The sequence below is a fragment of the Oncorhynchus nerka genome, linkage group LG8 (genome assembly GCF_034236695.1).
Source record: "Oncorhynchus nerka isolate Pitt River linkage group LG8, Oner_Uvic_2.0, whole genome shotgun sequence".
NCBI lineage: Eukaryota > Metazoa > Chordata > Actinopteri > Salmoniformes > Salmonidae > Oncorhynchus > Oncorhynchus nerka.
In genome coordinates this window covers 53,936,699-53,954,372 of record NC_088403.1, presented here as the reverse complement: position 1 = coordinate 53,954,372, position 17,674 = coordinate 53,936,699, and the positions used below count along the sequence as shown (strand labels likewise).

Sequence of the window (17,674 nt, the reverse complement as noted above, 5' to 3'; positions counted from 1 at the left end):
TAGTGGTACAGTAGTGGTACAGTAGTAGTGGGACAGTAGAAGTGATACAGCAGTAGTGGTATAGTAGTAGTGCTACAGTAGAGGTGGTACAGTAGTGGTATTGTAGCAGTGGTATAGTAGTAGTGGTACAGTTGTGGTATAGTAGTAGTGGTACAGTTGTGGTATAGTAGTAGTGGTAGAGTAGTGGTGATACAGCAGTAGTGGTACAGTAGAGGTGGTACAGTAGGGAGACAGTAGTAGTGATACAGCAGTAGTGGTATAGTAGTAGTGGTACAGTTGTGGTATAGTCATAGTGGTACAGTAGAGGTGGTACAGTCGTAGTGGTACAGTAGTAGTGGTACAGTAGTAGTGATACAGCAGTAGTGGTACAGTAGTAGTGGTACAGTAGAGGTGGTAGAGTAGTGGTGATACAGCAGTAGTGGTATAGTAGTATTGGTACAGTAGTAGTGATACAGTAGTAGTGGTATTGTAGTAGTGGTACAGCAGTAGCGGTATAGTAGTAGTGGTACAGTAGTAGTGATACAGTAGTAGTGGTATTGTAGTAGTGGTACAGCAGTAGCGGTATAGTAGTAGTGGTACAGTAGTAGTGGTACAGTAGAGGTGGTAGAGTAGTGGTGATACAGCAGTAGTGGTATAGTAGTAGTGGTACAGTAGTAGTGATACAGTAGTAGTGGTATAGTAGTAGTGGTACAGTAAAGGTGGTAGAGTAGTGGTGATACAGCAGTAGTGGTACAGCAGTAGTGGTACAGTAGTAGTGGTATAGTAGTAGTGGTACAGTAGTAGTGGTACAGTTGTGGTGGTAGAGTAGTAGTGATACAGCAGTAGTGGTATAGAGGTAGTGGTATTGTAGTAGTGGTACAGCAGTAGTGGTATAGTAGTAGTGGTATTTTAGTAGTGGTACAGCAGTAGTGGTACAGTAGTAGTGGTACAGTAGAGGTGGTAGAGTAGTGGTGATACAGCAGTAGTGGTATAGTAGTAGTGGTACAGTAGTAGTGATACAGTAGTAGTGGTATTGTAGTAGTGGTACAGCAGTAGCGGTATAGTAGTAGAGGTACAGTAGTAGTGATACAGTAGTAGTGGTACAGTAGTAGTGGTATAGTAGTGGTGCTACAGTAGAGGTGGTAGAGTAGTGGTGATACAGCAGTAGTTGTATAGTAGTAGTGGTACAGTAGAGGTGGTAGAGTAGTGGTGATACAGCAGTAGTTGTATAGTAGTAGTGGTACAGTTGTGGTATAGTCATAGTGGTACAGTAGAGGTGGTACAGTCGTAGTGGTACAGTAGTAGTGGTACAGTAGTAGTGATACAGCAGTAGTGGTACAGTAGTAGTGGTACAGTAGAGGTGGTACAGTAGTAGTGGTACAGTAGGGGGACAGTAGTAGTGGTACAGTAGTAGTGATACAGTAGTAGTGGTATTGTAGTAGTGGTACAGCAGTAGCGGTATAGTAGTAGTGGTACAGTAGAGGTGGTAGAGTAGTGGTGATACAGCAGTAGTTGTATAGTAGTAGTGGTACAGTAGAGGTGGTAGAGTAGTGGTGATACAGCAGTAGTTGTATAGTAGTAGTGGTACAGTTGTGGTATAGTCATAGTGGTACAGTAGTAGTGGTACAGTAGTATTGATACAGCAGTAGTGGTACAGTAGTAGTGGTACAGTAGAGGTGGTAGAGTAGTGGTGATACAGCAGTAGTGGTATAGTAGTAGTGGTACAGTAGTAGTGATACAGTAGTAGTGGTATTGTAGTAGTGGTACAGCAGTAGCGGTACAGCAGTAGCGGTATAGTAGTAGTGGTACAGTAGTAGTGATACGGTAGTAGTGGTATTGTAGTAGTGGTACAGCAGTAGCGGTATAGTAGTAGTGGTACAGTAGTAGTGGTACAGTAGAGGTGGTAGAGTAGTGGTGATACAGCAGTAGTGGTATAGTAGTAGTGGTACAGTAGTAGTGATACAGTAGTAGTGGTATAGTAGTAGTGGTACAGTAAAGGTGGTAGAGTAGTGGTGATACAGCAGTAGTGGTACAGCAGTAGTGGTACAGTAGTAGTGGTATAGTAGTAGTGGTACAGTAGTAGTGGTACAGTTGTGGTGGTAGAGTAGTAGTGATACAGCAGTAGTGGTATAGAGGTAGTGGTATTGTAGTAGTGGTACAGCAGTAGTGGTATAGTAGTAGTGGTATAGTCGTGAGTGGTACAGCAGTGGTGGTAGAGTAGTAGTGATACAGCAGTAGTGGTATAGTAGTAATGGTACAGTAGAGGTGGTACAGTAGTAGTGGTATAGTAGTAGTGGTATAGTAGTATTGGTACAGTAGTGGTATAGTAGTAGTGATACAGCAGTAGTGGTATAGTAGTAGTGGTACAGTTGTGGTATAGTCGTAGTGGTACAGTAGAGGTAGTACAGTAGTAGTGGTACAGTAGTAGTGGTATAGTAGTAGTGGTACAGTAGTGGTATAGTAGTAGTGGTATAGTAGTAATGGTACAGTAGTAGTGGTACAGTAGTGGTACAGTAGTAGTGGGACAGTAGAAGTGATACAGCAGTAGTGGTATAGTAGTAGTGCTACAGTAGAGGTGGTACAGTAGTGGTATTGTAGCAGTGGTATAGTAGTAGTGGTACAGTTGTGGTATAGTAGTAGTGGTACAGTTGTGGTATAGTAGTAGTGGTAGAGTAGTGGTGATACAGCAGTAGTGGTACAGTAGAGGTGGTACAGTAGGGAGACAGTAGTAGTGATACAGCAGTAGTGGTATAGTAGTAGTGGTACAGTTGTGGTATAGTCATAGTGGTACAGTAGAGGTGGTACAGTCGTAGTGGTACAGTAGTAGTGGTACAGTAGTAGTGATACAGCAGTAGTGGTACAGTAGTAGTGGTACAGTAGAGGTGGTAGAGTAGTGGTGATACAGCAGTAGTGGTATAGTAGTAGTGGTACAGTAGTAGTGATACAGTAGTAGTGGTATTGTAGTAGTGGTACAGCAGTAGCGGTATAGTAGTAGTGGTACAGTAGTAGTGATACAGTAGTAGTGGTATTGTAGTAGTGGTACAGCAGTAGCGGTATAGTAGTAGTGGTACAGTAGTAGTGGTACAGTAGAGGTGGTAGAGTAGTGGTGATACAGCAGTAGTGGTATAGTAGTAGTGGTACAGTAGTAGTGATACAGTAGTAGTGGTATAGTAGTAGTGGTACAGTAAAGGTGGTAGAGTAGTGGTGATACAGCAGTAGTGGTACAGCAGTAGTGGTACAGTAGTAGTGGTATAGTAGTAGTGGTACAGTAGTAGTGGTACAGTTGTGGTGGTAGAGTAGTAGTGATACAGCAGTAGTGGTATAGAGGTAGTGGTATTGTAGTAGTGGTACAGCAGTAGTGGTATAGTAGTAGTGGTATTTTAGTAGTGGTACAGCAGTAGTGGTACAGTAGTAGTGGTACAGTAGAGGTGGTAGAGTAGTGGTGATACAGCAGTAGTGGTATAGTAGTAGTGGTACAGTAGTAGTGATACAGTAGTAGTGGTATTGTAGTAGTGGTACAGCAGTAGCGGTATAGTAGTAGAGGTACAGTAGTAGTGATACAGTAGTAGTGGTATTGTAGTAGTGGTACAGCAGTAGCGGTATAGTAGTAGTGGTACAGTAGTAGTGGTACAGTAGAGGTGGTAGAGTAGTGGTGATACAGCAGTAGTGGTATAGTAGTAGTGGTACAGTAGTAGTGATACAGTAGTAGTGGTATAGTAGTAGTGGTACAGTAAAGGTGGTAGAGTAGTGGTGATACAGCAGTAGTGGTACAGCAGTAGTGGTACAGTAGTAGTGGTATAGTGGTAGTGGTACAGTAGTAGTGGTACAGTTGTGGTGGTAGAGTAGTAGTGATACAGCAGTAGTGGTATAGAGGTAGTGGTATTGTAGTAGTGGTACAGCAGTAGTGGTATAGTAGTAGTGGTATTTTAGTAGTGGTACAGCAGTAGTGGTATAGTCGTAGTGGTACAGTAGTGGTGGTAGAGTAGTAGTGATACAGCAGTAGTGGTATAGTAGTAGTGGTACAGTAGAGGTGGTACAGTAGTAGTGGTATAGTAGTAGTGGTATAGTAGTAGTGGTACAGTAGAGGTATAGTAGTAGTGATACAGCAGTAGTGGTATAGTAGAAGTGGTACAGTTGTGGTATAGTAGTAGTGGTACAGTAGAGGTGGTACAGTAGTAGTGGTACAGTAGTAGTGGTATAGTAGTAGTGGTACAGTAGTAGTGGTATAGTAGTATTGGTACAGTAGTGGTATAGTAGTAGTGATACAGCAGTAGTGGTATAGTAGTAGTGGTACATTTGTGGTATAGTCGTAGTGGTACAGTAGAGGTAGTACAGTAGTAGTGGTACAGTAGTAGTGGTATAGTAGTAGTGGTACAGTAGTGGTATAGTAGTAGTGGTATAGTAGTAATGGTACAGTAGTAGTGGTACAGTAGTGGTACAGTAGTAGTGGGACAGTAGAAGTGATACAGCAGTAGTGGTATAGTAGTAGTGGTACAGTAGAGGTGGTACAGTAGTGGTATTATAGCAGTGGTACAGTAGTGGTATAGTAGTAGTGGTACAGTTGTGGTATAGTAGTAGTGGTACAGTTGTGGTATAGTAGTAGTGGTAGAGTAGTGGTGATACAGCAGTAGTGGTACAGTAGAGGTGGTACAGTAGGGAGACAGTAGTAGTGATACAGCAGTAGTGGTATAGTAGTAGTGGTACAGTTGTGGTATAGTCGTAGTGGTACAGTAGAGGTAGTACATTAGTAGTGGTATAGTAGTAGTGGTACAGTAGTAGTGATACAGCAGTAGTGGTATAGTAGTAGTGGTACAGTAGCGGTGGTAGAGTAGTGGTGATACAGCAGTAGTGGTATAGTAGTAGTGGTACAGTAGTAGTGATACAGTAGTAGTGGTATTGTAGTAGTGGTACAGTAGTAGTGGTATAGTAGTAGTGGTACAGTAGAGGTGGTAGAGTAGTGGTGATACAGCAGTAGTGGTATAGTAGTAGTGGTACAGTAGTAGTGATACAGTAGTAGTGGTATAGTAGTAGTGGTACAGTAGAGGTGGTAGAGTAGTGGTGATACAGCAGTAGTGGTATAGTAGTAGTGGTACAGTAGTAGTGATACAGTAGTAGTGGTATTGTAGTAGTGGTACAGTAGTGGTATAACAGTAGTGGTATAGTAGTAGTGGTACAGTAGAGGTGGTACAGTAGTAGTGGTACAGTAGGGGGACAGTAGTAGTGGTGGTAAAGTAGTGGTACAGTAGTGGTACAGTAGTAGTGGTAAAGTAATAGTATAGTAGTAGTGGTACAGTAGTGGTATAGTAGTAGTGGTATAGTAGTAGTGGTACAGTAGAGGTGGTAGAGTAGTAGTGATACAGCAGTAGTGGTATAGTAGTAGTGGTACAGTAGTAGTGATATTGTAGTAGTGGTACAGTAGTGGTATAACAGTAGTGGTATAGTAGTAGTGGTACAGTAGTAGTGGTACAGTAGTGGGACAGTAATAGTGGTACAGCAGTAGTGGGACAGTAGAAGTGGTACAGTAGTAGTGGTACAGTAGTGGTACAGTATAAGTGGTATTGTAGCAGTGGTACAGTAGTGGTATAGTAGTAGTGGTACAGTTGTGGTATAGTAGTAGTGGTACAGTTGTGGTATAGTAGCAGTGGTACAGTAGTAGTGGTATAGTAGTAGTGGTACAGTTGTGGTATAGTAGTAGTGGTACAGTTGTGGTATAGTAGCAGTGGTACAGTAGTAGTGGTATAGTAGTAGTGGTACAGTTGTGGTATAGTAGTAGTGGTACAGTAGCAGTGGTATAGTAGTAGTGGTACAGTAGTGATGGACAGAGGGATTTTGCAGTGCCAGAGAGAGAAGGAAAGGAAGCTCACCGTTGTACTCACCTTCTGATGTGATGGGCTTGGTGTCGGGCATGGAGAGGGAGACAGGTCGCACTGTGCCGTGGTGCGGAGAGGGGGCCAGGACCGGGGTGAAGTGGCCCTGAACCTTCCCCACCTGGCTACTGCTGTTCGGCTGTGTGTGTGGGGGGGGGGGGAGGCAGTTAGTGACACAACTCCTGTACTACTTTTATTATTATTATTATTTTATTTTATTTAACTAGGCAAGTCAGTTAAGAACAAACACTTATTTACAATGACGGCCTAGGAACAGTGGGCAGAACAACAGAGTTTTACCTAGTCAGTTCTGGGATTCGATCTAGCAACCTTTCCTTACTGGCCCAACGCTCTAACCACTAGGCTACCTGCGGTCACTTGACAAATGTTTTTCAACATTACAATATCCAAGGTGAGTTTTAAATACTACAACACATTTTTACTCTGTTTACTTCAGTAAATAATTGCCTCCTCAAAGACATTGTTAAAGAAAAGTTACCAAATAAAATGTGTTTTATGGTATTGTTTGCACAGTTCTGTAGTGTGAGGAAAATGTTGCCCTCACTTGAAAGAGAGAGGGAGAGACAGAGAGAAAGTGCGCGCGGGAGAGAGAGAGAGAGAGAGAGAGAGAGAGAGAGAGAGAGAGAGAGAGAAGATTCTCTTTCAGACTGCAGGAGACGGTGTGTGGTGTACTGGGCACTGTGGCGCCCCAAGTTCAAACCTCAAATAGGTCTTTATGTAAAAGACTTGTGTCCACAGGGTTCCTTAAACATATGAATAGAATGCTTAATTAGAGTGTATTATAATCTGCATTACAGCATAAAAACATTCTGGCTGCCGTCCATGGGATTATAAGCGCTGTGTTGTTTGCCGAGACCCCCTCCTCGGAAAACACACACTCCTTCCAGCACCATGACGGAGAGGGGCCAGTAATTCCGCCAAAAGAGAGCCGAGGCCCTGGCAACGGCAAATATTTACGACCTTATATATTCCCTGTGGTTTTGTCTGGGGTCACAACAGTATCTCACGGCTCTCTCATCACTTTCTGCCTCGGTCACTCTCTCTCTGCACAGTGACACAAGGGTTAAGTGTGTACCCAATGTATAAAGTATTCTGACCGGTTTATCAGACGTTTCTGATACATACTGTGTTATGAGCCTCTGGAATCATATTAGTTTGAATAAAAAAGGCGCAATTTTCTTTGGAATATTGAGTTGGTGATTTTTACGGTGTATATTTCACATTTGGGTTGTTCTCATTTATCAAGAAGCTCTTATCCATAGATATTTATAAAATGGACTTATTTCAGAGTTCGGTCTGGATTCAGTCATTGCAGAAAGGGATTTTTTTTTTTTATTCCAGAAAGGTGCTTTAGATTTGAACCGCAGCATATTTTGAATGGAGGGAGTTGGAACTTGACACTTGATTAAGAACCTGGCTAAGGAGTCACCCAGTGCATCTTACATCCTGCGTCAACTCCTTCCATCCAATTCTGTGCAAATCAAATGCACCACAGGAAGAGTGGTGCAGTGAAGCCACCATGTGCAATGATTGAGCTAGTCTGATTATGATTATAAAGAATAGTGAATTGAAGGCTAACTGACAAAAAATGTATTAAGGACTCTCTAAAGTTCATTCTGCACTTGCCACAAAATTCTATATTTGCCACAACCATTCATTTCAACCTACTTGAAATGCTGTGGGGAAACGAGGAGCTTTATGTTGACCCTTCCAGATGGATGTTCATAACAGCTTTACAGTTCCCTATCAATCAACACCGAAATTGTCCAGACGTTCTCAAGTGGCAAATGTTATACAGCACCAAATGAATTATTTATTTTTCTCAAGGTGAAGGACAAATATTACAATTGCCACAAAATTGGAATGAGTGAAAATATTTAAGGATCAACATTTGATTGTTGTAAAAATGTCAAGGGCACAAATTGTTGTTGGGGCAGGTATTATTTTGGGCATACACAGGGACCTTTAGAAATAACTTTTTCAATTTGTCAGTGGGTTTTTCAGAGGAAATTGAACACTAAATTGATTATGACATTTTAAAAAATGTAAAAAATTGGTACTTGATTCAATCGTCACGTTGAAAAGGGTTCTACTGCAGAGCCAAGGTTGTCCTTCCAGTAGTTAACAAATTGTTTTTCGTAAAAAGTTTGCCAGAAATACTCCCAAACTTCACATTCAATAATTTCACTGTTCACAAACACTGTCAGAGAATTAGGCCTATTGTGGAGAGAGAGATTGTGTACAGTCAATTCCTCTGGTAAATAGAAGAAGTGAAACAGGAACTGAGCCCAACCCTCCTCCTCTCCGGGGTACCACACACTCACCTGGCTGGTCTGTGGGCTGGACGGGTCGTAGCTGGACACGTAGCTCTTCAGGGAGTCAGGGGGGTTGAGATGGGGCGGGTAGCGGATGGTGGGGTGGGAGAAGTAGGGTGACGGGGCGGGGGAGGATGGCAGAGGCAGAGAACTGCAGGGGGAATGGGGGGGGAGGGCTCCTCGTTGATATAACTAAGGAGAAAAAGAGAGAGGGAGAAAACAGAAAAAGGGAAACAGAGAGAGAGAGAAACAGAGAAAGAGAGAGAGAGAGAGAGAGAGAGAGAGAGAGAGAGAGAGAAACAGAGAAAGAGAGAGAGAGAGAGAGAGAGAGAGAGAGAGAGAGAGAGAGAAACAGAGAAACAGAGAGAGAGAGAAACAGAGAGAGGGAGAAAACAGAAAAAGGGAAACAGAGAGAGAGAGAAACAGAGAAAGAGAGAGAGAGAGAGAGAGAGAGAGAGAGAAACAGAGAAAGAGAGATAGAGAGAGAGAGAGAGAGAGAGAGAGAAACAGAGAAACAGAGAGAGAGAGAAACAGAGAGAGGGAGAAACAGAAAAAGAGAAACGAGGGGATAGACAGAGACACATTCAGAGAGGGAGAGAAGGAGAGAGAAACAAACTATAAAACAATACACTCATGGAAAACCAAAACTTTACACATTACAATCCCAACTAATTCAAATGAGTTTTGGGGGCAGGGTGAGGTGGATGCATCACAAAAAAACAAATTCAGTACAATCACTTTCTTGTAGAGGTCACTGTAGGTCACTGAGTGAGCATGTCTAGACTTAGTACAGGTCCTTAGCCTACTCACCACTGTGTCCAATGCCTGTGAGTCCGGGGTGGTGGTGCTGGGGGAAAGTGCTCAGTCTGGGTGAGGAATCCTGCGGGGAGGTGGGGCTGAAGAGAGGCTTCTCGGGCTTCTTCATGGTGGGAGACGACAGGTCTGAAGGAGAAGACACATGCACATGTGGTCAGGGGGTTACCTCCTGTGACGTCTTTCAAACATACTCTGATTTTGTGCATGTGATGGCATCGACTGTATATGCTTGCCATCACTGTAATTCTACTCTTTTGACATGTTTCCCAATGTCCTTATGCAAGGTATGACAACAGAACTGAACATGGAACAGAGTGGACTCTAAGACCTAATGTTCTGTGACAGTAGCGGTTTTCCCAGCAGGGCTTATTGTCCCTCCCAGGGCCTGTCACAAGACCTTTATATTCCCACGTCTCAGACCTCAGACCATGTGTCTCCTACTCTCTAATTACCTGCATAGATTCTCTCCCTCCCTCCCTCCCTGCCTCCCTCCCTCCCTCCCTCCCTCCCTCCCTCCCTCCCTCCCCACATGGGCTCTAGTCCCTCTCTGTTCCCACAATAGGGATGAATCCACCTGAGGAGGGGAAGGTGACTCATCCCAAACCAGGAGAGGGACAAAGGCCTCAGAAATCCAGGGAATTTCCCCACTCTGAAATGTGTAAAGGAAGCAGCTTAAGTCCTTATAGCTTTTTTTTAATCAACATGAGCTATACCTCAGACAAGATGGATGCATTTGTCTTTTTCTTTTCTTTAACAAGTCAAAATCCTTTTAGGCTATTTTACTATGGTTTTGACTTGTTCTTATGTGGTGTAACGTTCTCAAAAATATCTTCTTGACCTTTCCTAAATTGACATAATTACACGATGGACATTTATGGAGAAAGTCCTATGATTCAGAACAACATCAACAGAATTGTGTGTAGTAAACAGTTACTGTGTTGCAACTACTCAAAATGAGCAAGAGAGGAATAAAAAATAAAAAAATCACTCTGGTCTGGGAACTGACCATTATAAAATCATAGAATCCACCTAGAACAACACATTTTTACATGTCAAAATGATTTCAATCTGTTAGTGTTATCTCGTGTTCCACTCCTAAAAAATTAGAGAGTAAGCTAGGGCGTGCTCATGCCAGGGTGTCCCAGACCGACAAAAGGGCTATGAATCTATGTGTATCTAGCTGTTAAATACACCACCGGGTTAGTATGAGGAGACAGAATTAACTAAAGACTGCAGATTTCGTCGGAGCATTCGATATGAAGAACTGATATCTTCTTCAGTGCTAACAGCTGTTTGTCATCAAAATGTAAGGGGAACGGCTAGGCGTACATAATTCCACAACTGTACAGTAAAAGCCATTTCAGAGAGTTTTACTTTAGAGGACAAAAAGCATGACGGAATTACACCTATTCCTTGCAGTGTAAAAGGGTTTCGTCGGGCTAGCCATGGAAAATAAATGACTAATTGGCACTTTGGACGGCCTCATATGGGTTTAATATCAATCCACTTCTTTTTTGATTCCCTCTTTACAGAGTAATCGTTCTCTCGTGAATTTTCTGCCCTCTCCTCTTCTCCCTAGCCGTAACATATCAGCATGCGTTAACCCGATACTGTAAGGTATAAACAAAAACCAGCTAGCACATTTGGTTTCTTGGAAGTTGCGAGAACGTACGTTTTTGGTTTCCCATTGGTTCTGCCATACGTTTTCAGACCGGTAAAACTGAAACGTAGCCTGTTCTGGGAATACACATGTTTAGGTTGCAGGGAGGTTCTGAGAACGTTTTACTATGGTTCCCTAAAGTTTTCCTAGGAGATTTTACTAATGTTCTGAGAATGGAAGTTATAGGTTATTAACTATTATTATTATAAATGATTAAATAATGTCCTGAGAACATGTTTCAGTAAGACTTTTAATCACACTGCTAGCTTAGTTTAGGTTAACTGTTTTGAACTCCAAGCACAGATAGGACACTTGGAAATTAATTTGCTTAGGCATGAATCATGATTCGAACCTATGATCTTCTGTTCTCTATCAATGGAATTAGTCCACTGCACCACCAGAATGGAGGCCGCATGCCATGTTTTATTAACTCATACAAAGCTGCTAATTTTAGTCTATTCAAACAAGCACTCACTAAGATCTAGTGTGGCCAATTAGTGGGGGTGGCCAAAACAACCGAACACACTTAACAAGCTAGAGGATAGAGAGAGTTTTGTTTACGCTGAGAACAGAATGTGTATGTTTTTAAATAATATTCTTCGAACGTGGACATTTTCTGAACATTCTGAGAACATTAATTTAAATAGAACCATCAGGAAACCTGCAGAAAACGTTATACTGAAGTACCGAAATTCCCATCAGAGATACATACAGTGTGTGTACAAAACATTAGGAACACCAGCTCTTTCCATGACATACAGTAGATTGATTTTTATTTTATTTTAATTTTACCTTTATTTAACTACAAATTCTTACTTTCAATGACGGCCTAAGAACAGTGGGTTAACTGCTTGTTCAGGGGCAGAACGACAGATTTGTCAGCTCTGGGAATTGAACTTGCAACCTTCCGGTTACTAGTCCAACGCTCTAACCACTAGGCTACCCTGCCGCCCCAGAAAGCTAGAATCCCTTATTGATTTAACCTGTTAAATCCACCATCAGTGTAGATAAAGGGGATGAGACGGGTTAACTCTTTTGGGATCGGGGGCAGCATTTTCACTTTTGGATGAATAGTGTGCCCAGAGTGAACTGCCTCCTACTCTGTCCCAGATGCATATTATTATTAGTATTGAAAACACTCTGAAGTTTCTAAAACTGTTTGAATGATGTCTGTGAGTATAACAGAACTCAGGCGAAAACCTGAGAAAAATCCAACCAGGAAGTGGGACATCTGAGGTTTGTAGTTTTTCAAAGCTTGGCCTACCGAATACAGAGTGGGACATGTGTGGGATAAAGTTGCACTTCCGACGGCTTCCACTAGATGTCAACCGTCTTTAGAAACTTGAATGAGGATTCTACTATAAAGGAGGGGCTCATGAGATCTATTTGAGTCAGTGGTCTGACAGAGTGTCTCAGGCTCGTGATGCGCGCTCCCGACAGAGTTACCTCTCGTTCTAGTGCTTTTCTTCAGACATAGGAATTCTCCGGTTGGAACATTATTGATGTTTTCTGCAACCTCTTGGGGTTAGGGGGCAGTATTTTCATTTTTGGAAAAAAAAACGTTCCCGTTTTAAACGGGATATTTTGTCAGGAAAAGATGCTAGAATATGCATATAATTGACAGCTTTGGATAGAAAACACTCTAACGTTTCCAAAACTGTAAAGATATTGTCTGTGAGTATAACAGAACTGATGTTGCAGGCGAAAGCCTGAGACAAATCCAATCCGGAAGTGCCCCAGGTTTTGAAAGAGCTGCGTTCCAATGACTCCCTATTCAGCTCTGAATGTACCATCAACGAGCTTACGCTTTCTACGTATTCCCCAAGGTGTCTACAGCATTGTGACGTAGTTTTACGCATTTCTGTTGAAGAATAGCCGTAGGCGGCCACATTGCATAAGTGGTCACATGGTGGCTCCGAGAGAGATTCTCGCGTAAAATACAGAGGTAGCCATTACTCCAATCGGTCCTAGTGAAAAACGAATTGTCCCAACGGATATATTATCGAATAGATATTAGAAAAACACCTTGAGGATGGATTCTAAACAACGTTTGCCATGTTTCTGTCGATATTATGGAGCTAATTTGGAATATTTTTCGGCATTGTGGTGACCGCAATTTCCGGGCGATTTCTCAGCCAAATGTGAAGAACAAATGGAGCTATTTCGCCTACCAAAATAATATTTTGAGAAAAAATATACTTTGGCTGTCTACCTGGGAGTCTCGTGAGTGAAAACATCCGAAGTTTATCAAAGGTTAACGATTTCATTTGATTGCTTTTCTGATTTCCGTGACAAGATTGCCTGCTGCTAGCAAGGCATAATGCTATGCTAGGCTATGATAAACTTACACAAATGCTTGTCTAGCGTTGGCTGTAAAGCATATTTTGAAAATCTGAGATGACAGGGTGATTAACAAAAGGCTAAGCTGTGTTCCAATATATATCACTTGTGATTTTCATGAATATGAAGATTTTCTAGGAAGATTTATGTCCGTTGCGTTATGCTAATTAGTGTCAGATGATGACAACGGTCCCGTTCACGGGATGGGGTGTCACTACAGGTTAAAAACAGCCTAAAGATAGATTCCATACATCGTTTGACATGTTTCTAAAGGGCTGTAACTGAACTTTTTGAGTTTTTGTCTGGACGAAGTGCCTGCGCCTCATGAAGATGGATTACTGGGCTGAACACGCTAACAACAAGTGGCTATTTGGACATAAATTATAGACTTTATGGAACTTTATGGAACAAATCAGTAATTTATTGTCGAACTGGGATTCCTGGGAGTGCCTTCTGATGAAGATCATCAAAGGTAAGTGAATATTTATGGTGTTATTTCTAACTTCTGTTGACTCCAAAATGGCAGATATTTCTTTGGCTGGATTGGGCTCTGAGCGCTGTTCTCAGATTATGCTTTTTACGTAAAGTTTTTTTGAAATCTGATACAGCAATTGCATTAAATAAGGATTTTTAAGCCTTTAGACAATTGAGACATGGATTGTATATGTGTGTCATACAGAGGATGCAAGACAAAATATTTATGTGCCTTTGAACGGGGTATGGTAGTAGGTGCCAGGCACACTAGTTTGTTTCAAGAATGCAACGATGCTGGGGTTTTCCACACTCAACAGTTTCCTGTGTGTACCAAGAATGGTCCACCACCCAAAGGACATCCAGCCAACTTGACACAACTGTGGGAAGCCCTGGGCCAGCATCCCTGTGAAACGTATGGTTCTCAGAACGTTATGTGCTAGCTGGGTATCCTGCACTGTTCCCAGAAAGTTGCGGGAAAGTTGTATGCAAAATAACCATAGGACAACCACGCTCTCACCAAGATCTAAGAAACATATGTTTCTCAGAACGTTATGTGTTAGCTGGGAAAACAGCATGAGAAGGAAGGGAAAGAACTAGATCAAATCCCATAGAAAGATCGTTTAAAGAAGCGAGGGAGGAAAAAACAACTCCGTTGGATGTTGGAACCTTCTGTACTCTATGCGTTTATCTGTCGTAGTGTAGTGAGACGAGAGGCGTCCCTCTCCCTTCCAACCCTAGGGCTTAAGGGTAGTGTGTCTGTGTGTGTGTTGGGGGAGAACAATCCGGAAATACAGGACAGTGAGGGCTTAATTAAAAACGCTATGGGCTCTGCCCTGCACCACGAGACCAGGTAATGAGACATACTGTACACCCCTCCCTGGAGGATCACACACACACCTTTTCTCTCTCTCTCTCTCTCTCTCTCTCTCTCTCTCTCTCTCTTTCTCCCTCCCTCTCTCTCCTGCTTGCTGCCTGTCACTATAGTGGCGTTATCAAGGCTAGGCGTGGGACGGCCCGCCAACTGGGCTTGCCACCTGTTGAGTCAGACAGCTCCTCTGAGACCTAGCTTCTTATCCGAGTCGGTTTCAAACGGGAGACCGCCGCACCTGCCTGCCCATCGTTCTCTCTCTCTCTCTCTCTCTCTCTCTTTCTCCCTCTGACACACAAACATGTTCCTGGATATGCACACACACACCTGTTCACCCTAGCATAACCCCTTCACTCTCGCAGCCTAACAACACAACAAGTTTATAAATAAAGTCTGCTCACGGCCACAATTGCTACAACTCCCACTAGCATTTTCTCATTCTCACTTTTTTTCCCGGCACCTGGTATTCCCAGGCGGGCTCCCATCCCAGTACTAACCAGGCCAAACCCTGAACAGGTGTGTTCAGGGTAGTCTGGCCACAAGCATATTTTTTAATCCCATTTTCTCCCTGAATTAGGTCTCTTGGCTCATCTTGCAACTCCTCAATGGACTCAGGAGAGGCGAAGTTCGAGTCATGCGTCCTCTGAAACACACTTCTCGCTTAACCCGGATGTCAGCCACACCAATGTGTCGGAGGAAACACTGTTCGACTGACGACCGGAATCAGCTTGCAGGCGCCCGGCCATGTCACAAGGAGTCGCTAGAGCACGATGAGTCCACCGGCCAAACCCTCCCCTACCCCGGATGGTGCAGGGCCAATTGTGCAACGTCCTATGGGCTCCCGGCCACGGCCGGTTGTGACACAGCCTGGGATCGAACCTCAAGCTGTAGTGGCTCCTCAGCGCTGCGGTGTAATGCTTTTGACCGCTGCGCCATCCAGGACTATAATGCTCACTTTCATTGGTGCAACAACTTCATTCCACAATAGAATCGCTACCACACCGAAAATCCCACTCGTTTCGCTTCAACACTGCAACTCTTTGTGAGAAAACAGGAAGCAATAAGGAAGCGACCAAATGATCAGAGAACTCAACAACCTTCCAAACCAGTTTACAGTATCAACAGGGGGGTGTTCTTATGAGTTCACTCATTAAATAGAGCTTGATTTCCTGTCAAGGATACCATTACTCACAAGCATGTTTTTTCAAAGCATTCGGAAAAGAACTACACTGCCAAAATATAAACGCAACATGGAATGTGTTGGTCCCATGTTTCATGAGCTGAAATAAAAGAACCCAGAAATGTTCCATTGAACAAACAGCTTATTTCTCTCAAATGATCTGCCCAAATTTGTTTACATCCCTGTTAGTGAGCATTTCTCCTTTGCCAAGATAATCCATCCACCTGCAGGTTTGGTATATCAAGAAGCTGATTAAACAGAATAATCATTACAGAGATGCACGTTGTGCTGGGGACAATAATACGCCAATCTAAAATGTGCAGTTAAAATGAGTAAAACAAGTTTATATTTTGGGTTCTGAAGGGGTACGACAGTTGAATTAAGCTAAGGAGGTACCTACTGTATAAGTTATATCCTTTGAGAATTAATGGGTATACATCATGAATGTAAACATAAAAATGGATGTAGCAACTGCTGATTGCCCCTTTAAGCTTAGCTCATTGAATGTTTTACTGTAAATCACAGCGGGGGGAAAAACAATCCATCCCTATTGATCTTGGTTTATGACAGAGTATTTGCATATATTTAGCATGTAGCCTTTTATGACAATGTAATCATAAGGTTTGGTGTTTGCGGTCTGACCTGAGGCTAGCATGTTATCACGTGTCATTACATCAACAGCCAAGATGACACATCGAGGGAACAAGGTATATATATATATATATATATATATATATAACTTTATCCACATACTGTAAGCGCTCGCTGTGGAGTCGAGGGGCAATGATAACATTGGGAACATCTTGACAGTCGGAGAGTGACACTGAGACTGTGTTGTGTGTAGCCTACATGACCCACCACAGATTATGGTGGGGCTGCTTCTGCTCCACAAAGAGTCAGGACAGATATTGAATAATGTGTCATCTGTATTGAATTGAATTGTATTGTATTTCATTGTATTGTATTTCTGAGGGAATGATATTTGCTTAGCTGCAGTAATAATGTCTGATTATTAATTCCTACAATGCAGAAATTTTGGTAGATTAGGGATTATGTTCCCCCAACCTAGAATAGTCAATTATCTTGAAGTGTTCTGTTTTGAGAACATTCCGTTTTTCCGATTTAGGAATCTAGAACCTTGCTATTGAAAACATTCCCCGTGCAGCTTCTGTAAACCTCCTACAGTGTCACACACACATACACACACCTCCCCTCTCACCTTCTCTCTCGTGCCAGGTCCTGCTGCCACTAGCTGGGGAGCTAGGTGAGGAATAGAAGTCAGGGCCAGTGGGACTGGTCTCCATACTCTCCTCTATGTTGAGGGTCTTGGGCCGTTTACTGAAGGAGGAGGCGAAATTATGAGTCACAACATATGTATATTTGCTTTGATCCATTATCACAGCCAGTGATGTTGTAAAACAAAAGTACCTGTATCGTATGTTGACTGATGATGTATTATCCAGATGCGTGAGTGTAAACAGAATTGAACTAGAACAAACAGCCAAATATGGACGCAAAGCTATAATATAAATGACAGAGTAAGACTATACATTTATCCCCCGAGGCACTAAACTGAAATCAGTTTTACATTCCCCCCAATCCCCCCTGCATCTCGTTCAAAGTTCAGCGGTCAATGTGTGACAAAAGGTTCCCATGTGATGCATGAGAAAGAGAGAGGGTGTAGGGTAGAGTCCTGCAGTAGACTGACCTGCCAGGCGGGGAGGAGAGGGAGCGATGGAGGCCCACACTGGAGTTCAGGTCATGGTAGTACGGCTGACTAGGCATGTCGGCCATGGAGAAGTTCACCCCTGCCCCCTGGGTGATGGGCGCTAGAGAGGAAGGAGAGGAACAGAGAGGTACAGGTTGGACACTTCCTGGTCACTAGCATGCTGATTGGTTGGCTGCTGAAGCTTTGATAGGCTTCTGATGTGATGTGACCTTGAACTTGGTCAACAACTTCATGAAAAGGATCTCAGTGTACATGATCCCCACTCACATGTTAAATAAAGGTTCAATACTTCTTCTTTTTTTAAATAGAATGATTGAACATCATTTTGCATTCCACCAGCACACTGCAAACTCGTGAACTAAGCCACACCCACCAGGCATCTGATTAGTTCCTACGTATTGTAATTGGTCAAGCACATATCAATA

At 42.8% G+C, this 17,674-nt stretch overlaps 1 protein-coding gene across 1 annotated transcript in view; it reads right to left on the bottom strand.

The window, feature by feature from the left end:
* LOC115133563 (nuclear factor 1 B-type-like) overlaps positions 1-17,674 on the bottom strand; it is a 105,667-nt gene that overhangs the window by 24,535 nt on the left and 63,458 nt on the right. Inside the window, 6 exon segments of the mRNA XM_029666945.2 lie at positions 5,844-5,985; positions 8,192-8,312; positions 8,314-8,374; positions 8,993-9,124; positions 16,740-16,858; positions 17,229-17,349. Coding sequence (XP_029522805.2) covers positions 5,844-5,985; positions 8,192-8,312; positions 8,314-8,374; positions 8,993-9,124; positions 16,740-16,858; positions 17,229-17,349 — 696 coding nt within the window.